Here is a 23,462-nt window from a genome sequence, read left to right on the forward strand (position 1 = left end):
TCGATACCTTCCCGGAGAAAGAGAATATGGAGCAGTCCCGCTGCAAGGAGCTGCTGGGAGGATGACAATTTGTGGGAGGGACGCAACAAATTAAATGGGGTTACACGAAATGACAGTCCTTGGTCGGGAAAAATCCCGAGTCGCTCCGGTACATAGAACCGACTGACTTGGGAAGCGTCCATTTCCGCTCTCGCGATCTTTTCTGTGGACATTATACCCAGAACAGGTCTGCAGAGCAGATCTTGCTGGGAGTTTAGTCTCTTGAATCGCAGCAATGCGGATGTTGTGCAGGAAATCGACTATCTCCGTGATCTTCCCAGTTAATCCATTACAGTTCAACTGCAGAATTCTGAAGTACAACGGGGGAGACGTCGTCACTCTAGGAGTAAGTGATGGGTGACTACGCCTGGGTTGTGAAAGGCTAGGACGCAACTGCTGTTGTGGCCTTGGGACTGGACGTCCTAGGGTAAGCATTGGGGTACCCGGCATATTTGGGTATGCGGCCTGGCAACATGGCGCAATGAGGGTTGCCGTCGCGGAGACCAGAACATTTAGATAAGTGGCACCGTCCATGGCAGGAGCTGCATTGGGCGGATGTTGCAAACATATATATTCTGTGCTGGCAAACGGTGCAAAGGGAGGTAGGCACTAAGAGTCTGTTTCACACAATTGCTGTCGGAAAAGACGGGGGAATTAGCTCCGATAACACCCCCAGTGGGTCAGGGGGTTAGAATATACCCGCGGTAGGTATGCCTGTCGTAAGAGGCGACTAAAATACCGGATTGGCCTGAAGGTTTAATGTGGCCATATAAATCGTTCACGAGATGGTCGGGCCGGCACCTTAATGATGCTGTGTTACCGGAGCGTACCGGATCTGTAAACGGCAAAGGACCATCACATCGATCACTCCCTAAACCTTCGGGGAGCAACCGTATCGCTACAACAACAACAACAACGGGGGAGGGGGAGAAGACGGGGGAAGGGGCTGATGCTCGGCATTGCTCCCGAATCTACTACGGAGATTGTAGGTATGAGTCGGAGCAGCCGTATGAGTTGATGGCGCGAGCAGCAGTGGGTACTTATATCGGCTTGCTGAGCAGCGGGGCTGCTGGAAGGTAGTGGGGGGGGGGGGGGGGGGGGGCGCTAAGGCGTAGACTACGGAACGCCCTAAGGCGTGAACAGCAAGGAGCCACAAAAGATTTATAGAAGTTACGTGGACGTCTGGTTTTGGGATCTAGCCCAGAACAACCTGTCCGATGCAACCATCCCTTACACGAGACACACTGACAAGAGTATGACCGTCCTAAAAAGATTATTTTCCGGCAGATGCAGCAAAACCATTTCTCAGGACCGGGGTCAGGAGACGGACCCGGATTGGGTTCGATACCTTCCCGGAGAAAGAGAATATGGAGCAGTCCCGCTGCAAGGAGCTGCTGGGAGGATGACAATTTGTGGGAGGGACGCAACAAATTAAATGGGGTTACACGAAATGACAGTCCTTGGTCGGGAAAAATCCCGAGTCGCTCCGGTACATAGAACCGACTGACTTGGGAAGCGTCCATTTCCGCTCTCGCGATCTTTTCTGTGGACATTATACCCAGAACAGGTCTGCAGAGCAGATCTTGCTGGGAGTTTAGTCTCTTGAATCGCAGCAATGCGGATGTTGTGCAGGAAATCGACTATCTCCGTGATCTTCCCAGTTAATCCATTACAGTTCAACTGCAGAATTCTGAAGTACAACGGGGGAGACGTCGTCACTCTAGGAGTAAGTGATGGGTGACTACGCCTGGGTTGTGAAAGGCTAGGACGCAACTGCTGTTGTGGCCTTGGGACTGGACGTCCTAGGGTAAGCATTGGGGTACCCGGCATATTTGGGTATGCGGCCTGGCAACATGGCGCAATGAGGGTTGCCGTCGCGGAGACCAGAACATTTAGATAAGTGGCACCGTCCATGGCAGGAGCTGCATTGGGCGGATGTTGCAAACATATATATTCTGTGCTGGCAAACGGTGCAAAGGGAGGTAGGCACTAAGAGTCTGTTTCACACAATTGCTGTCGGAAAAGACGGGGGAATTAGCTCCGATAACACCCCCAGTGGGTCAGGGGGTTAGAATATACCCGCGGTAGGTATGCCTGTCGTAAGAGGCGACTAAAATACCGGATTGGCCTGAAGGTTTAATGTGGCCATATAAATCGTTCACGAGATGGTCGGGCCGGCACCTTAATGATGCTGTGTTACCGGAGCGTACCGGATCTGTAAACGGCAAAGGACCATCACATCGATCACTCCCTAAACCTTCGGGGAGCAACCGTATCGCTACAACAACAACAACAACGGGGGAGGGGGAGAAGACGGGGGAAGGGGCTGATGCTCGGCATTGCTCCCGAATCTACTACGGAGATTGTAGGTATGAGTCGGAGCAGCCGTATGAGTTGATGGCGCGAGCAGCAGCGGGTACTTATTGTGGCTTGCTGGGCAGCGGGGCTGCTGGAAGGTAGTGGGGGGGGGGGGGGGGGGCGCTAAGGCGTAGACTACGGAACGCCCTAAGGCGTGAACAGCAAGGAGCCACAAAAGATTTATAGAAGTTATGTGGACGTCTGGTTTTGGTACCTAGCACAGAACAACCTGTCCGATGCAACCATCCCTTACACGAGACACACTGACAAGAGTATGACCGTCCTAAAAAGATTATTTTCCGGCAGATGCAGCAAAACCATTTCTCAGGACCGGGGTCAGGAGACGGACCCGGATTGGGTTCGATACCTTCCCGGAGAAAGAGAATATGGAGCAGTCCCGCTGCAAGGAGCTGCTGGGAGGATGACAATTTGTGGGAGAGACGCAACAAATTAAATGGGGTTACACGAAATGACAGTCCTTGGTCGGGAAAAATCCCGAGTCGCTCCGGTACATAGAACCGACTGACTTGGGAAGCGTCCATTTCCGCTCTCGCGATCTTTTCTGTGGACATTATACCCAGAACAGGTCTGCAGAGCAGATCTTGATGGGAGTTTAGTCTCTTGAATCGCAGCAATGCGGATGTTGTGCAGGAAATCGACTATCTCCGTGATCTTCCCAGTTAATCCATTACAGTTCAACTGCAGAATTCCGAAGTACAACGGGGGAGACGTCGTCACTCTAGGAGTAAGTGATGGGTGACTACGCCTGGGTTGTGAAAGGCTAGGACGCAACTGCTGTTGTGGCCCTGGGACTGGACGTCCTAGGGTAAGCAGTGGGGTACCCGGTGTCTTTGGGTTTGCGACCTGGCAACATGGCGCAATGAAAACCGTCGGGGGTTGCCGTCGCGGAGACCAGAGCATCTAGGAAAGTGGCACCGTTCAAGGCAGGAGCTGCATTGGGCGGATGTCGCAAACATATATATTCTGTGCTTACAAACGGTGCAAAGGAGGCAGGGACTAAGAGTCTGCTTCCCTGACCTATACGATTGCTGCCGGAAAAAGAGGGGGAAGACGTGGGCAGGGGACGATGCTCAACATTGCTACCGACTCTCCTACGGAGATAGTAGTTATGAGTGGTAGCATCCGTTTGAGTTGGTGGCACCATGGGGCGCGAGCAGCAGCGGGTACTTGTTATGGCTTGCTGAACAGCAAGGAGCCACAAAAGATTTATAACACTTACGTGGACGTCGGGTTTTGGAATCAAGCCCAGACCAACCTGTCCGATGCAACCACCCCTTACACGAGACACACTGACAAGAGAATGATCTTCCTAAAAAGATTATTTTCCGGCAGACGCAGCAAAACCATTTCTCAGGACCGGGGTCAGGAGACGGACCCGGATTGGGTTCGATACCTTCCCGGAGCAAGAGAATATGGAGTAGCCCCGCTGCAAGGAACTGCTGGGAGGAAGACAATTTGTAGGAGGGACGCAACAAATTAATTGGGGTTACACTGAAATGACAGTCCTTGGTTGGGAAAAATTCAGAGTCGTTCCGCTACATAGAACCGACTGCCTTGGGAAGCGCAGTTGTTACCACGCTCTATGGGTGAGTAGTGTCACTTATATTCAGTTGAGTATAGTTTTCGGCAGCCGGGAAACATTCATAACTTCAAAATGTCCACTTTTTGACTTAGCTCCCTTGATCTAGATATGGAAGTATCCATGTTATTTAATTCTTAAGTCGTCTTAATTTGAACTGTTATAACAAATGTTTCTTACAACAACATTAAATGCATCATCTGCATACAAAAAATAGGTAATAGTGCAGTTTACGGTACCCACCGAAATTTGGGCCAAAATCTTCGAGTGAGGTATCAAAAGACGCGTATTCACGTCTAGATCAAGAATCCGAAAGCGGAAATTAACTTTTTTTACCCGATATTAACGAAAGAAAAAAGACCCGCGGGGCCCCCGAAACCGGGGGTGGCATCCATAGTATTTTTGCGCAGAACACCTTTCTGCGTTGGCGGCCTTCGGCCGCGCTTATAAAAAATAACCCTGGGCTACGCCATGCCAAGTCCGGGTGTGTGGTATAACCGTGGCTACCGCCACGGCGATGCACAATTTTTTTTGTGGGTATAAACACAACAAAAACCACATTAAAATCGCCAACTTCAACTGCAAATAACTCTGGACAGAGATACAATTTTTCTTTTCCGCCTTCGGATTATTGTTCTCGAGATTAATACGCGTCTTTTGATACCTCCCTCGAAAAACTTGGCCCAAATTTCGGTGGGTGCCGTAAACTGCACTACTACCAAAAAATAAACGGTATTTATCTTCTACGCCTTCAAACATTTTGCATGATGTGCAAAATGATCTTCAATAAAAGTACCAATAAAAAAGTAACCATGATCATAGCCATCTCGTTGCTGATGAATTAATTGCAAGTGATCATTTTGTGAGGCTGCATCCAAAAGATTCTGTGGTAAAAGTTGTTTTTCCTTAAGGAAATTATCTGCCGTGCCTTGATCAATCAGAATTTCCAATGGTGTACCAGCATATGCTGCTGCCAGCTCGGTGGCATCCCATGCTTTCCATGTGTCTTCATTCGTTCCTAAATAGCCTGAGAAAGCTTTTTTACCCCACGCACATTTGGTAGGATTCGAAATAGGTGCAAAGGCAGAAACTGATTGGTAAAAACCTGGATTTTTCAAAGCACATATAAGCGCACCATGACCGCCCATACTATGACCGAATATTCCGCGTTTTTTCGGCAGAACCGGCAGGTTTGCGTTCACTAAGTCGACTAGTTCACCAGTTACATATGTATACATATTATAGTTTTTATTCCATGGCGCTTCCGTTGCATTCACATAAAAGCTGGCGCCACTACCAAAATCATAGCTATCATCCTCCCCGGGAAGATTTAATCCACGTGGTGAAGTATCGGGATTGACAACAACAACACCATGTTTGGCAGCAAACCTTTGGAAACCAGATTTTTGTATGAAATTCTCGTGTGTGCAAGCAAGGCCACTGAGGTAGTATAAAGCAGGACATTCTGTATTAGATTCAACAGCGGAAGGTGGTATGTAGACACCAAATTTCATTTCACATCCAACAACTTCGGATATATGTGAATATACACGTTGCTCTCCGCCGAAACTCTTAGCAACAGATAATAACTTCAGAGCCATTTTAAGATGCTGATTAATATAATATTTTGCGTCGTTTTAGTTTATTAGTTGATGCAGTGAGCTCTAATTCGGAAAGAAAGTTTTCCAGATTTCGATAAATGAAACAATTGCAATCGCCGTTTTTGTACTCACCATTGTTGCCATGCAATTTTTCCAAATTCAATTGCAAGGTGGTTTCCTGTAATCAGATGAATACGCATGATATCAGGGCGGTAAAATGATTGAATCAATAGAGTGTGCATTCCCTCATCATTCTTTTAAAAGTTGTGATGTTTTGGATGTATCTTACGGCTCAATTCTGTAATTCAGTCTCATCTCAAGTCTCTAAATTTGAGATTTTCCTTTAGAGACAATTTTTGTGACTTGAGATGATTTCGGTATTCAGTAAACGAAAGTCACAAAAACAATTCACCATATCAACGAAATTCACCAAAATGACAATTTACTCATACATTGAACGAATAATATAGCATTGCGTTTTGTCAACATGACGTTAGGTGGTATTGTGGCTGAGCTTGATAAGACTCCGTTCACAATTTTTATAGAAAATCCCAAAGTGCGTAGGTTCGAATCTCAGCGGCGCCACATAGAGTTCGATGTTTTTTTAAGAATTTTCAATTTTTTAATTTTTTCTATGCTTATTTTAATTTTAGGAATAAAAAAAATATATTTAAGGCATTTTTCGCAAATAATTTTCATACTTTTTCTGAAATTTTCACGTTTGTGATCTGCCCCGGCCCAGCTCACAAATTAGTGATTGCTTTTGTGAGGCTGGAGACACGAGACAGCTTACAGAATGGCAAATTGTCTCAAAAGTGATTTTCACCCCAAATAGTCTCTAATATTGACTAGAGACGGCTTACTGAATTCAGCTATTAGTCGTGCTATTTTACACGTATATATGTTTACGTTTCCGCATAAAAAAATGCTTATCCTCACTTCGATAATGTTAGGGGACCCATCTAGCGGCAACTAGCTACAGATAATGTTGTATCGAAAAGCGCAGAGACAAACCTCTGGTAGCCATAATGTATAATATATAGCTGAATCGGTTGCGATGAATAGTGGACACACACCATTTGTAGAGGTAATACATTGAATTTGTGTAGAGGTGAAACATAAGCTATCATCCGGTGGCAAAATCCTGAGCCAGATAAATAATTTTGCATGTAAATGCAACAACAACGACCCTACAAGAAACGCTGATAGTTTTACTAATACACTCACACTTGTAATTGACAATGCTGATCCTGCGATGACGTAAACATTGATACTCAAATTTATGTATGTTCCTTTGATCGCTCACGCATGTCCGCATGTTCCCAACGACAGCCTATAATCATGAAAAAGGACTCAAACTGGGAAAGCTTCGGACACCTAGTACAGAACAAAAGAACATACAGCAGATACCATTATGCATGTGAGACAGTTACATAATTCTCAACGGAATTTTATGTATGCGAGAACAGTTTATCCGATTTAATCATGTTTTCACTACTGACTGTCATATGACAATCAAATGATTATCACGGTTGTTTTGTTATTTTTTAAATTCCGCCATTTTCAACCGACGAAAACCATATAAAAAATAAGTTAAAGAAATGAAAAAGAGAGCATTTCAAAGCTTCATGCTAAAAGAAAATAATATTAAAAAATACCAAAAGCTGTCTGAATGTATGGGGCGCACTAAAAAAATTGATACGCGAAAAATAATAGTGGTTAGTGGTGATTCATTTTTAAATGTGTTTCCGCATGAGGAAAGCGCTCTTCTGTTGTTTTGTTATTTTCTGAATTTAAATTGAACATTCTGAACTCGAATTCTTATAAAACTATTTATTTTAAACAAATAAGAAACACGTATGCTTTTATCATGTACAAAATTAAAAACGTAATGAAATAAAGTAAATAAAAAGCAAAAAGCATTGTTTCATTTTTGGCGGAATATAACAATGGTCATTTATGATAGTATAACAGTCAAACCTGATATCTACAGTAAACTATCATTTATGACACTTTTTGATAGTTAGAGTGTCAGCACTGATCCAGGAAAAGGAATGAGAGTGAGCAGTACGGCTATATACTTAATCAGTAGGCGATGTTGGTGTATAAGAAGGAGACAAAAACTCACACGGACACAGTTGTTTACATCACATTTGCGCAAGTCCCCTTAAGTTTGTGATAGAAAGTTTGTATGAGGCGCTGATCGTTAGGTTGACATTGCTGCCAATCAGATGATAGTCATATGATAGTCAGTATTCTTGTAGGGGATTTGAGCCAGATAAATCCAGATAGAAGTCTGGTTAAATTTCTGAGCCAGATAATTTGTTAATTACTTCTTTTTAGGTTGGCAACGCGGCCTTTAATATACCTAATTTTTCAAAAATAGATGTCGCTGCTTAGCCTTTCGCCGAATGAGTTAAATGAAAAACAGCGGCGACATCTGCCTATAACATTTCACGTGTGCGAAAATTTCACGACATCTGCTTCTCAAGTCTCTCAATGATCCAGAGCATTCCCGTGAGAATTGAGCGTGACCTGGAGCTGTAATACTCACTGAAAGACGGCAATAGACACATATTTCAGTTGTAATGCGTATTGAAATTTAGGAGTACTTATTAATGCGCAGCAATTTCAGAAGAGTAGATAAAGTTTAACGCTTAGCAGTCCATATAGATATAGGCGCATAATCATAGTCAAAATAAAATAGGTTTTTTAAAACCAGCTTTTTGACATAATTTTCTATGAGCTATCTGTCAAAAAAGCTGCAACTAAATTTAAAATCTATTTTATTTCGACTATGAATATGCGCCATAAAGTTTAAGCCTAAATGTACATGGATGTAAAAAAGAACACAGGTATTATAAATCTCCATTCCTGAATGGCTTTAAATACTTTAACTCAAAGCCAAAGTGTGTGTGTTCCTGAATGGTAAAATATTCAATATAGGGTGTGAATGTAGGAACCATTCCCAATCTTTAATGAATGTACACTTGAAATGAATACACACTTTTTTCCATTCAGTGCTGAATAATTTTTCTCCCAGTATATTTTGTTTATACATTCATTTTCCCTCAGATATGTTGAATCAATTTAGGAGTTGGATGCAAAAAAGGCGTAAAACTGGTCAACAGAAGCAGTTTATTATAAATTCATTCAAATAGTTTATTATAAAGCTAAAAAGTTTTAGATCATCTTCAATGTGTTCAAACATAAGACATACAAGGAATAGTACTTCACAGCAGATTTTGTATACTTCGCAATTGGGTTGATTTTTCCTGCATTAATCGTGTAAGATCGAAAAATTTGCGGCTCTTGTGAGTTGATTGGTTTCCTTTTTAAGTATATCTCGCGGATAACTTGCTTCTATAAAAGCATAGGGCTCTTTATTATATAAACATGAAGACATAGTCGAATTTTGCTAAAATTTCCACAATCTATTGCTTTCTTGCTATATGTCAAAATATTACTATCAGCCCAATGAGTTTTTTCACTTTTCCTTTCCTCCTATTCTAAACAATGTTCGAAAAAGCGGAAAACGGTTATGACAGAAAAGTAGGTATCATTGTGAATGATGACTAAGTGTGATATCTGTCAACTGCCTGACAGGCTGTGCAATATGGCTACTTTTTAGCCTTTTGACAGGGTGTTCAATATGGCGGCGCCTATCTTCGGCGGGTGATAGAAAGAGATACAGAATGAGACAGTGATAGTCAATTACAAATCAGGCGATCCAATCACTTTGGAATTTTGACGTCTATTCAGAAGATATCACTCTTAGTTATCATTCACAATGGTAGGTATTGTGAATGTGAGTGAGATGGAGATTTCTCTGCCATTACTTAGGAGTTTTTTCACTTGTTAAATTGAAGGGAATGCATCGAAATTTTTAAAGGAAATTGGTTATTTTAAGAAATAACACTTATTTGTACAAATTTGTGCTAAAATATGAACACTTTTATTTATTTATTTGTTAGTCTACAAATTTTACAATTAATCAGACTAAATATGAATGAATGAATATAAATGCGGATTACAGTGTACAATTAACAAGCATACATAGTGAGCAAAATTATATTATAAAATATGTATATACATATATTATTGAATCAGTTGTCGGGATGGACTGTGATGCCGAGCAAGGGAATTGATTATCAGTGCTGTCGGAATGGACGTGATTTCGAGCATCTGATGTATATTTAACACACAATAGTAGGGCTGCGATGTGTGGGAGGTTGGAAAGGACGTGATTCCAAGCCAGCCACCCAAAGTAACTATTGATTATTAGTGCTGTCGGAATGGACGTGATTTCGAGCAGCTGATGTACATATATTTAACACACAATGAGTAGGGCTGCAATGTGTGTAAGTCGTTCAAAAGATATTAACGAAAAACCGAAAAATTATCCGCGGGTCCCTCCGAAACGGGGGGTGGGATCCATAGTATTTTTGCGCATAACACCTTTCTGCAACACCGGCTTGGAGACCAAAACTATATCCCCGCAAAACACTTATGTTCACAATTTTGTTTTGTGAGTACAACAACATTACAACAACCACATTAAAATCTCTAACTTTAACTGCAAATATCTCCGGACAGAGATAACATTTTTCTTTTCCGTCTTCGGATTATTATTGTCGAGGTCAATACGCGTGTCTTGACACCCCTCTTGATATTGGACGTGTATTAGCAGTGTCATGGTGTCGTATAGAATAACCCACTTTTCAATTTCTTAAACAAAATAAGAAATGCGCAACGAAATTTCAATTGAAAAACAGCTGACTTCGAAAATTCGAAATTCCTATTCTCCAATTATTGTTCTGCCTAGGAGAAAAGAATTGCAGGAATTTTTCCGCGGGAATAAAAAATCGGCGAGAACAAAATTCCGAGGGAATATTTAGATGGGCTGCATGTTTTGCGAGATATATGTTACGTTCCAATGAAACGTGATCCAGATACAGATGAAACTTGATCCAGATACAGATAGAAATCTACCATGAATACATACATTTGTAAAAAAAAATCGGACTTTATAGAGATTTTTATGCTGATTCCAACGGTATATTTCTTTTTTGGTGCAAATGGAGGGTTTGGGTAATTCCATGTCAAAAGGCGAAATTATGAATTTTTCAAATCAAAATATCTCCGAAACTAGTGGATGGATTTCAAAAATTAAAAAATCGAAAAATAACTTATAAAAGTACCTTTCATCTGTTGTATATATATCTTTAAATTTTGTAGTCTTTATTTACCAAAAATTTGAAAAAGCTCTTTTTTGGTGGCCATGCACAGTAATTCTGCGTAGAACAACTTTCTGCATAGGCGGCCTTCGACCGCGCAAAAAAAAATAACCCTGGGCTACGCCATGCCAAGTCCGGGTGTGTGGTATAACCGTGGCTACCGCCACGCTGATGCCCTTCTGCGTAGTGCACCCTTCTGCGTAGGCGGCCTTCGGCCGCACTTTAAAAAAATAACCCTTAGCCGATCCAACACCGGCTACGCCATGCACAGTAATTCTGCGTAGAACACCTTTAAAAAAATTACCCTTAACCGATCCGACACCGGTTGTTCTACGCAGAATTACAGTGCATGGCGTAGCCGGTGGTAGTCACGGTTATACCACACACCCAGACTTGGCATGGCGTAGCCCAGGGTTATTTGTTATAAGCGCGGCCGAAGGCCGCCTATGCAGAAAGGTGTTCTACGCAGAATTACTGTGCATGGCCACCAGAAAAGAGCTTTTTAAAATTTTTGGTAAATAAAGACTAGCAAAGTTAAAGATATATATGGGGTATTCCATCCCATTTCGACCAATTTTGCACCCGACCCCTTTAGAATTGGCTGAAAGTTTTTCTTCTTTTTCTAGCTTACGAAAGACGTTTTTCAGAATTTTTTCATCCAACTCAAAAAAAGTTATGAATTTTTCCAAAAACCCCGTTTTTGTTTTCAAAATGCTATAACTTTTTCAAAAATTGACCGTTTGGGATCTTTTTTTTTTTTTTAAATTTGTTTTTAAATGTACTTTTCGGAAAAAATACAAAAAAATGTTTAAAGTTTTTTTTTATTTTCCAGTTTTTCGAGATTTTTCGAATTTCGCCATTTTTTTTCTCATAAAAAACTTCAATCAATTCTGCAATCATCCCCACTAATCCCGGAGTGGGCCGATTATTTTTTTTATTTAATTGAAAAAAATTTTCAAAAATAAAATTTTTTTTTTTCAATTTTATTTATATAACAAAAAAATGTAAGAAAATGATTTTTAAGTATTCTTTTCTTTATATATTATGGTAATCTACGATTAAAATGACTCGCTTTCGCTGTCAGTCATTAATCCTGGATATTTTAATCGTACATTACCCTAATATATAAAGAAAAGAATACTTAAAAATCATTTTCTTACATTTTTTTGTTATATAAATAAAATCGATAAAAAAAAATTTATTTTTGAAAATTTTTTTTCAATTAAATAAAAAAAAATATAAAAAAAAATCGGCCACTGCGGGATTAGTGGGGATGATTGCAGAATTGATTGAAGTTTTTTATGAGAAAAACAAAAAAAAAAAAAAATGCGAAATTCGAAAAATTTCGAAAAACTGAAAAATTAAAAAAAAAACTTTAAAAATTTTTTAGTATTTTTTCCGAAAAGTACATTTAAAAAAAATTTAAAAAAAAAAAAATCCCAAACGGTCAATTTTTGAAAAAGTTATAGCATTTTGAAAACAAAAACGGTGTTTTTTTTTAAAATTCATAACTTCTTTTGAGTTGGATGAAAAAATTTGAAAAAATTCTGAAAAGCGTCTTTCGTAAGCTAGAAAAAGAAGAAAAACTTACAGCCAATACTAAAGGGGTCGGGTTCAAAATTGGTCGAAATGGGATGGAATACCCCATATACATCATATATTTTTTTTTAATTTTGAAATCCATCCACTAGTTTCGGAGATATTTTGATTAGAAAAATTCATGATTTCGCCTTTTGACATGGAATTACCCCCAAACCCTTCATTTGCACCAAAAAAGAAATATACCGTTAGAATCAGCAATAAAAATCTCTATAAAGCCCGATTTTTTTTTTTTTTTTTTTGATAAATGTACATACATATGTATTCTGCACTTGTTCCAAAATGAAAATTCCAAATATTTGCCAGCATCTCTTTATTTCGATAAATTGAAGACGTATTCTCTTCTATTTTAATATATTAAATTGCAACATATTCAGTAAATTACAAAAACAATGTAACTGTATGTTTATTTAAATTCATGTTGAGGCGCCACCGCCTTGTATTAATCCTAACAGAGAACAACAAAAGTAATCACCAGCGTTGCTGAGCTGGCAACACTGTTCACTTTCATGTGTTTTCATTTCGACAGAAATTTGTTGCAATATTTGTTTTGATATTTTATAAGTAAATTAGTGAAATTTAACATTATATTTCGTTAATTTGTGCAAGTTAGATTATGTTAATATACTAACTATAAAAAGTAAAGTGATGTGTGCGCTTAAAAGGTTGTAAACGTGCGGGAACAATATGTATCACACAAACATGTTTTTCGCGGATAACTTTTAAAGGGGTAAAAAAGTTAATTTCCGCTTTCGGATTCTTAATCTAGACGTGAATACGCGTCTTTTGATACCTCACTCGAAAAAAAGGTCTAGTTGAGGGGTCGACTACTATAGTTTTGAAATAGGAAAAGGCCGGTATGATGCCGGTTACCGTTTTGACCTAAAGCCAAAAACATTTTTGCGACGTTATTTTTCGTTTAATAATCAGCGTGAAATTTTCCGATTCAGTCAAGTTTCATTTAAATAATTATAAACTAAGTTCAAATAAAAGAACATATAATGAAATAACATAAAATAGCATAAAAGACAATATAAAAAATTTAATGTTGTATTTCTGGAGCAATTTTTTTTTTGTTCAGTATTGAAGTATTTTATCTAAAATGAGGATTAAATCTGTTAACTCATTATTTGTGATTTCATGTTTTCTTGAACGCAATATAAAGTCGTACTACGTATTTACGTGCAAGTGAAATTTGCCACAAGAAATGGGCCGGTCAAAAATTAATTCTATTTAAGGATTTTTTTGTATGCTAAATGTTATTTGGGAACAATTTTTTTTAGGATTTTGGGTCAGGCTATAGGTAACTGGCAACAATGGGGAAACCATTTTTGTATGTAGGTGAAACATTTTTTTTTTTCCAAACCCCTTTTTTAGTTTTGTGGAGGAAATTAAACTTACCCCTGCAGAAAATTATACTCACCTGTATAGAAAAGATGCTTACCTGCGAAGGAAATTGTACTCACCTGTGAAAATTTCACAAACCTTGATTTATTAAAAACAAAAAAAAAATTAATACCTTAAAAATCCATGTGGAAAGATATGCAAAAACAAATATATGGCTGCATTTATGCCCACACAGAGCGGGCAAAATCAAATCAATAAAACAAAAAATAACAAAACCATGGCGATCTTGCTTGAAAATAAATTAAAATAGTAATATAGGTTATTGAGTGAGTTGGTGGTTTAAAATAGTATTGACACAAATCCCTTTACTTAAATCAGAGGAGCAAAGTGTGACCTCGCAAGTTGTTGGATTTGGGACGCCAAAAACGTTTTTGAGAGCCTTGGTCAATGATATGCCTCGTATAATGTATAGGGACTATTGCCGTGGGGAAATATGGTTGTTTCGCAACTGCCAAGAAATGTGCTGACACGGTGTTGGGAGTAAGATCCTGAAGTTTCTGCGTCGCTGTTTGATTCGCTACTTGCCTTGACGTAGACCGTTGTTTAGATTCTGGGGTCTAGAGGCCGTCATATGTACATATGTATGCATCTTTGTAATAACTACTCTGCAAAAATGCGATTAGTCTAGGATGAATCCGGAATGCGTCGCAACCCTGCAAAAAATTCGACTAGTCTAGAATGAATCCAGGATGAGTCGCAAAGAAGTATGCGACTATTGCCAGTTCTGATTTCTCTATATGGGTTGGAGTGGTCTCTTACGAGTAATTCGACAATCTCGCGAGAAGGCGAGACTCGCGAGAAATCTCTTCTAGAACATGTTCGAGAAATCGTAGGCTCTACTTTATACCCCTACGGGTACTGTTGGACGGATCCTTTTGGAATGTTCCACAGTTCTTCTTTGTACCCCTTTGGGCATTGTTCGACACGCCCTCGTTGTACTCCTTCGGCTACTGTCGGGCAGCTCCTTTCTGTACTGTTTGACACTTCCTCTTTGTATCCGTATGGGAAGAGTCCAACAGGCCCTTTTTGTATCCATACGAGTAGAGTCGGATATATTCTCCTCGTACCTCTACGGGCACTATTAGACAAGTCTTTTTTGTTCGCCTATGGGTACTGTCGGACATGTCCTCTTTTACTCGTACGGGAATTCTTACGGATTTTAAATTTTTTTAAAATTTAATACAATATTCTACATTAGATCTGAGCAGAGCTCACAGAGTATATTAATTTTGTTCGCATAACGGTACCCCGTAACGGCATAAACTAATCGAGATAGATATATCAAAATGATCTGGGCGAAAAAAGAAGTTAATTTATTCATTCCATCGGTCCGTCCGTCTGTCTGTCCGTAAACACGATAACTTGAGAAAATTTTGAGAATTTTGAGGTATCTTAATGAAATTTGGTATGTAAGTTTCTGGGCACTCATCTCAGATCGCTATTTAAAATGAACGAAATAGGACTATAACCACGCCCACTTTTTCGATATCGAAAATTTCTTGGTAGGTGGGTTAACCTTACGACGCAGAATATAAAATTAGTAAAATTTTGGACGTGGCACCGTCAACTTTTAAAGGAAGGTAATTAAAAAATATTGCAAGCTGTAATTTGGCAGCTGAGTATGTAATGTTCGGTTACACCCTTACTTGTTTATGTTTAATTTAGTCAAAGGTCTTACATTTTAATATTTTTAGAATAGCTTGACCAATCTTTGCTTCATAATTAAAAGCTATACTTGTTTATAACATATATATAAATGGGGGTTCAACCGACTTAGGGTGATTTTCCACTCAGTAGTGGATTTATAAAACACCCTGTAATTAAGACCCCATCGCTTCATTTAAAAAGGTTAGAACATCTGTATTAGTTGTAACTGTAAAAACAACCGGATAAAGTGAGTTCGCACAACCCAGATTATATGATGCCACCGCACTAAATTGTCCATCCACAACGCCCGGTGCCCCAGAGTCTTCAACACACACATCAGATCTATCATAAGCAGCACAAATCACTGATTGTTATTCGTGCCACACTGTAAAGATTCACACAATCACTATATAATAATGAATCCATGACAGTAGATTTAATTATTTTCGAAGTTGTTGTTATAATGTATTGATACCAAATAAGGACTATCCTTTTTATTCCAGTAACGGCCGCCTATTATGCGATATTCCGAATTCGTATAAGTCAAAAAGCAGTTAAGCATGACAAACCCGAGTGCGGAATAATTGCGAAAATTCATTTTAGTTTAAGACTATTTCCACCGCCTTTTATGTATAAAGGACACCAAGATTAATTTTTTGGACGCTGTTTATACATAATTGGGTTGTGTGAATGAAAAATAAGCAAACACGTTTCTTTCTAGATTCCAGGAATTTGAACAATAAAAACACTTCCTCATTTGAATTAAAGCTACATATATAGAATGGAAAATTTTATTTTTATTTTTTTCACTCAACCCATTTAACCTTGAGTAGATTTTTGGTTAGAAGTGCCTAATTAAAATTTCAACGCCCTTAATGATGAAAAATATTTACACAGCTTTTTAATATGATACTTCTATAAAAATTTCTCATTATATTAGCTTTATATTTTTATGAAAAGAACAAAGCGTACACTTAATTACCTTGCAAAAAATTCGATTAGTCTAGGATGAATCCGGGATGAGCTCTTTATATGGGTTGGACTGATCCCTTTTGTTTGAGGAGAGACCAATTGTACCTGTTCATACCTGAACGGGTAGTGTCGGAGTGGTCCTCTTTATATCCCTACGGGTACTGTCAGACAGATCCTTTTTGTACTGTTCGAAATTTCCTCTTTGTACCCCTGCGGGTACTGTCAGATAGATTCTCTTTGCTCGCCTATGAGTACTGTCGGACTAGTCCTCTTTTACTCGTACGGGAATTCCTACGGATTTTATAATTTTTTAAAATTTAATACAATATTCTAAATTTGTTTATACTCAGCTGAGCAGAGCTCACAGAGTATATTAATTTTGTTCGCATAATGGTGCCCCGTAACGACATAAACTAATCGAGATAGATATAGACTTCTATATATCAAAATGATCTGTGCGAAAAAAGAAACTCATTTAGCCATGTCCGTCCGTCCGTCCGTCTATCCGTCCGTCTATCCGTGAACACAACTTGAGTAAATTTTGAGGTATCTTAATGTAATTTGGTATGTAAGTTCCTGGGCACTCATCTCAGATCTCTAGTTAAAATGAACGAAATCGGACTATAACCACGCCCACTTTTTCGATATCGAAAATTTAGAAAAACCGAAAAAGTGGGATAATTCATTACGAAAGACGGATAAAGCGATGAAACTTGGTAGGTGGGTTAATCTTATGATGCAGAATAAAAAATTAGTAAAATTTTGGACTATGGGCGTGGCACCGCCCACTTTCAAAAGAAGGTAATTTAAAAGTTTTGCAAACTGTAATTTGGCAGCTGAGTACGTAATGTTCGGTTACACCCGAACTTAGCCTTCTCTTACGTATTTATGTTTGATTTAGCCAAAGGTTTGCCATTTTAATATTTTTAGAATACCTTGAGCAATCTTTGCTGCATAACTAAAAGCTAGACTGGTCTAACAATTACATACTTATTTGAATTCATATTCTTGGATAGCAATAAATGAAAGCATTGTTCACTGCTGCTCAAAATTTTGTTATATGGAAGTACGAATCACAATACATATACAAAATTGTATGTGCACTGAAATTTTTTTGTATTTAAAAAATTTTAATTGTTTGAGGTCGGAAAAAGTTGAATATTTGGTTTCATGTTAAAAAATATTTGCTTAAAATATTACATCAATAGTTATACCACAAACATACAAGTAGCGAAAAATTACATTGACCCCTAGCCTCAAGTTTTGTGTGAACATATTCTATATATGATGTATATTGGAACGATTTTCCGTCATCCCTTGTCAAATTTGGTTTTGAGACAAACCGGTTTCGGCGTTGTGCCATCATCAGTGTCGATTTTCGTTCTGATCTGTTGTTGTCGTTTGTCCTGTATTTATAGTTCGTAGGTATGTATATGAGCAGGTATTGTCAAATTGATGCTTGTGTATATTTAGTTATGTGGATGTGCTGTGTGTTCATTCAGAACCGAGGGTGGTTTACTAATCGATTTGTGTGGCTGACTGGGGTAGGTAGAAATCTGTGATTTTAGTCGTTTGACCTTCTTTGTCGGTTTTTTGTTTTGGTGTGTTAATTGTTTTGTGTTTATTTGTTGTTGTGTGTTTGTCTGTTGTACCTGTGTGATTAAGTTGTTTACTGTAAACAAGTTTTAAAGGCTCGAATATTGTGTCAGAAATTGTGTTTATCTGCTCGTTTATTATTCTACCGTCGAATGTTTTCTGTTTGTAGATTTCCATGTTTTCGACTACGTTGAGACGTCGGCCCTTTTCTTGTATGTGAAGAACCCTACCTGTTTTATTGATGTTTGCTGGGAAACATTCATTCTCGACCATGTGATTCGCGAAGTTAGACTCGGGTATATTGTTTGGATTCCGTATTTTTTTGTTGTAATCTCTAATATGTTCTCTGAACCTCGTTCTTATTTGCCGTCCTGTTTGTCCTATGTAACTATGCTGGCATCCGCAGGTAAGCTTGTATACGCCGTGGCTGCTAAACGGATCCTCTGAGTTAATGTTAGTCCTTAGTTTTCGCCCTAGATTGTTCGATGTTTTGAATGCTGTGTTAATGTTGTATTTTTTAAAGAAGTTTGCCAATTTATATGTTGCCTTTCCAGTATATGTCATAGTCGTCCAGCTATTATTTTCCTTTTCATTATTTCTTTTTGGTTCTCCATTTGTCCTCCTGAGCTTATCTACTAGTGCTTTTTATATCCGTTGTTTGCAGCGATATTATATATGACCTCAAGTTCTCTCTTATATGCCTCTTGTGTAAGGGGTATTCTTTCAAGTCTATGTACCAAGTGCCTTAATGCTGCATTTTTATGCTGTTGAGGGTGATTTGAGGTATTGTGTATTATTGTGTCGGTGGCCGTTGACTTTCTATATATGTCATAGTTAAATCTTTTGGCTTCTTTATCAATATTTATCGTGAGGTCTAGATACTTGATTCCTCCGTCTTTTTCGGTTTCCATTGTAAATTTTATATTTCCGTGCTGCTTGTTGAGGTACTCCAATACAAGCTCTTCGTTATTAGTAGTTAAAACGCATATTATATCATCCACGTATCTAGCATAAAATGACACGCCTAATTTGGACTTCAGCTCCTGTATGTACTTTTCTTCCAGATTTTGCATGAACACTTCCATAAGAATTGCTAATATGGGGCTTCCCATTCCAAGACCGTTTGTTTGTCTATAGGTATATTTTATTGTTGAATTGAAAATAGTTTTGACGTAAAGTGGTTCTTAGCGTATTTGTGATTTGCATACTTTTTTTGTGTTATGAACTATTGTTGAGCTAACAACTATGTCCAAAGTCTCCGATAGTGGTATAGATGGGTATAAATCTTTTATGTCAAAAGATACCAATTTGCTGTTTCTTGTTAGCTCTACGGTCTCGAGTCTCTCTATTAGTTCTGTTGTGTTAGCTATTGCATATTCGTTCCTTAGCTACAGAGTATCTATCAATATCGTTTTTAAATATTTGGACAGTTTGTAGCATGGTGCCGATTTAAAATTAATGATGGGCCTCATTGGCGTGTCCGGCTTGTGGATTTTTGGTAGCGCAACCAGTGGAGGAGCCGAAGGGTTCATTTGGACCCATCTATATGCCATGTTAGAATCCACTATATTTGTTGCATTTTTTATAGCAACTATGATTTGTTTTTGGTATTCATCTGTGGGATCCTCTCTCATTCTACGACATTTCATTTCCTCTATGAGATTCTCGGTTTTGGATATATATTTCTCTTTTTCGATTAGCACAGTGGTGTTTCCTTTGTCCGCTTTCGTTGTGACAATATATTCTATATACATATATCGTCGGAATTTTGGTTTCAATAATCATACTAAAAGTGAATGTAGAGATTTCCGCGAATGTTGCATTGGAAATTGAATTTGAAAACTTTTGAAATGCTTAATTGGAGGGCTCCGCGTGGTTTGTTTTAAATATGTGTTCAAATTTACATACATATATTAGCAACAGAGATTACTGAGGTGCTGGAATACCATTTGAATTGGTGGAATAGTGTTGAGAAAAAGGCATACTCATATGTAGCCGCAGCTCGTTAAAGCTGGTAAGTTTTTTTTTTCGATTTTATAATTGAAAATCTAGCTATTAACGAACTAATACTTATTTGGCACTCTAGGACTCTAGGTCTAGAATTTTTTATCACTAGTTATTGACGTCACTTGAGGGTAATTAACTAATATCATATGAAGTTAGAATAGGCGCCTCTTCTTTTGGTACAGTTTTGCTTACATTCTTTGGTCATATGCCCCATATATTTCAGCTCCGCTGTCAATTATCTATTTTAATTTTATTTATGAATCAATTTTGATTAGAAATTTTTTTCAGTCCTATATGTTTTTGAATAATTTTTAGTTGTTGAATTGTTAGTGCTAAATTTTTTTATCATACAAAAGTGCCTGAGCTTCATACGGGAGTGCTTTTTCTTGGCACTTTCATAAGAAATTCAAGCATTTTCATATGATTCGAAATTATATGTGAGGGCATCATGGTGGAATCACCAGGTGAAGTAAATAAAAAGAGATAGAAGATGTACGCTATATGAAACGGTAGGGATGTATTTTCAACGGTGAGAAGAGGGTAAAATGTTTACCCGCTTCGGAAAAGTAGGAGTAGAAAAACAAATGCCTTGCTACGAAAGCCATTACAGACTGTTTTTTTCAGCATATCAGTGCAACCTAATGCCAATACAAAAGTGATACACAGGACCAGTGCGAACTTATATTACTTTAGGCATCGAATAAAATTAAAAACTTAAACTGCGATGAGTAGTAAAATTCAATAATGCGTCTAAAGTAAACTGACGTCAACTTCAACTGCAGTTGAAGCTTTTATCGAAAAACCGGACATAAGTGGAAGAGGTGTTATCCATTATGTAGTTGAACTGTAGGAACTTTGCGCACTTAAATGGGTTTCGGGTTTGATGAAAAGTTTTACAGTCACACTTGGAAGTGATCTTAATACTTTTAAATGTGTTTCGATCTCAAAAAATCCATTGTTCTTTCCATCTGCTCTGTTGATTTGACATTGAGAGTCGGAAGTAAAACATATGACCTTCTAATATATCATACAAACTTAATCAGAAGATCTCCCATAAGCTCTTGACAGTTAATTTATGATGTATTACTAATGTTCCCAAGTTATTATTTACTAAAATATGTCAGGGGATATAATAGGAGTCAGCGTAGAACCAGAAGGTGCTAATCCGATCGAGCCGGTTTCATATATTCTAAATTACAATCCATAACTGTAACATTCCTCTTATCTTAGTGGTCTAATTTTTAGGCCAAAACAACAATAGTGAGTAACAATTTTTTGTAAATATATTTAGAAATCCATTGTTTTAGCGAAGTGATTACATAAATAAGGTGTAATACGTCAGTTTTGGTGTTCTTGCACATTTCTCGAAAGTCTTCAGTAGCGCTGCACATGCGAAAATTTTTGTTGGATATGACACGAATTCAAATAGTTTGTTTTAACAAAGACCTGTTTCAAATTTGTTTGGAACAAATTAAACATACTTATATGATGGAAACATCAATAATATGAACGCAATAGTTAAGAACGACCTTACTTATGGAAGCCCACACCAAAGATACCCAAATATGAATCTCTGTAATTAAATCCAGTAAAGGTCCATCGATATTCCCTACGGGGTTTAGATGAAAAAAGTACTAAAACTACCATATTTTACTCCTGAAAGATGCAAAAAAAACAACACTTTTTCGGGGGCAACATTGGTGAAAAATTTTCAGATAGCCGAATGAGAGAACAAAGAACAATTTAGAGTGAGACAATTGACGGCTTACTTCACCTGGTTATTCCACCATGGTGAGGGCATATGGGAGTGCTATGAAATTTTTTTTTATATATTCAAAGTGTGAATTTGAATCTGTGCCTATGATTCAGGGCAAAACAAAAACCAAAGTGCTACAAGTGTATAGGGGTTGAGCAGCTCTAACAGTGACTATTCGTCCGTAAATTTTTTTTATCGTCTAGAACATTATGAATTCATACAAGCGGCGATTGTTTGACAAAAACGTTCACAATAGTAAACAGCGTCGATCACATGTTCAATCGCTGTTCGATTACTTAAATAATTTACTCAATAGTGTTTTTCAAACATTTTTGTAGACGACTGGTATATTGCGTTATTTACATATTTTAAAACGTTTGCTCAATTGGCTGCTAATTTTTTGTCTATTAACTAGATTTTGGAAATTAAGATTAAAATGTAGTCTGATTTTCTGTAGACAAATTTAAAAGAAAAACTGATTTGAAACACAAATGAGCAATTCATGGCACTTAATTTAATAACAGCGAATAAAAAACAAACCTTTCTTCCATTCTCATGTCATTCGCGACACCCGTTCTCCCTGTTATTTTATTAACACGCTTTTATTAGCTTGGCCTGTATGTAACGGAATCTTTCAGCTTAATTTTCACCGGTTTCTAGAAGCATGATTAATTTGAAACTTTGCATACGTATCAAGGACCGATGACAATGCATTAATGTGATGGCGTGGTGACATAAGGTCATGGGCCATAAGGTCAATTGGCCTTATTACCACATTGAATGGCCATAAGTGTGATTGAAACTTTGCACACATATGAAGGCTCGATGACAATGCATTAATGTGATGGTATGGTGACATAAAGTTAACGGCCATAAGGTCAATTGGCCTGAAACTTTGCACACGTATCAAGGCTCGATGACAATGCAATAATGTGATGGTGGGGTCACATAAGGTTAACGGACATAAGGTCAATTGAACTTGTGACCACCCCAAATAGCCATAGATTTGAAACCTTGCACATAATGCGAAAAACGCATTCATTTATGAACACGCTTTTATTAGCTTGGCCTGTATGTAACGGAATCTTTGAGCTTAATTTTCACCGGTTTCTGGAAGTCTGATTAATTTGAAACTTTGCATATGTATCAAGGACCGATGACAATGCATTAATGTGATGGTGTGGTGACATAAGGTCAACGGCCATAAGGTCAATTGGCCCTATTACCACTTTGAATGGCCATGAGTTTGATTGAAACTCTGCACACATATCAAGGCTCGATGACAATGCATTAATGTGATGGTGTGGTGACACACAGCTTTTTAAAATGATATTTCTATAGACATTTCTCATTATATTAGCTTTATATTTTTATGAAAAGAACAAAGCCGGCATGAGTCGCAAAGGAATATGCGACTATAGCCAGTTCTGAGCTCTTTATGTGGGTTGGACTGATCCCTTTTGATGGAGCATGTCCTATGAAGAGTACTTGTTCATATCTGAACGGGCAGTGTCGGACTAGTCCTCTTTATACCCTTGCGGGTACTGTCGGACAGTTCCTTTTTGTACTGTTCGATATTTCCTCTTTTTTCCCCTATGGGAAGTGTCCGACAGTCCTTTTTGTGTCGGATATATTCTCTTCGT

At 38.2% G+C, this 23,462-nt stretch overlaps 2 protein-coding genes across 2 annotated transcripts in view; one reads left to right on the forward strand and one right to left on the reverse strand.

Moving 5' to 3' along the window:
* Positions 1-23,462, forward strand: part of mdlc (RING finger protein mdlc) — a 133,015-nt gene that overhangs the window by 7,863 nt on the left and 101,690 nt on the right. The gene's annotated exons all lie outside the window — the stretch shown is intronic.
* Positions 4,078-5,720, reverse strand: LOC137239572 (S-formylglutathione hydrolase-like). Its single transcript, XM_067765064.1, has one exon. It carries the CDS (start codon positions 5,596-5,598, stop codon positions 4,741-4,743), a length of 858 nt encoding a protein of 285 aa, XP_067621165.1. The 5' UTR covers positions 5,599-5,720; the 3' UTR covers positions 4,078-4,740.

This window comes from Eurosta solidaginis, chromosome 1 (genome assembly GCF_040869045.1).
Source record: "Eurosta solidaginis isolate ZX-2024a chromosome 1, ASM4086904v1, whole genome shotgun sequence".
Lineage (NCBI taxonomy): Eukaryota > Metazoa > Arthropoda > Insecta > Diptera > Tephritidae > Eurosta > Eurosta solidaginis.

What these genes read in the sequence shown, in the direction of transcription:
- LOC137239572 (XM_067765064.1), bottom strand. Translation starts at nt 5,598, where the DNA reads ATGGCTCTGAAGTTATTATCTGTTGCTAAGAGTTTCGGCGGAGAGCAA.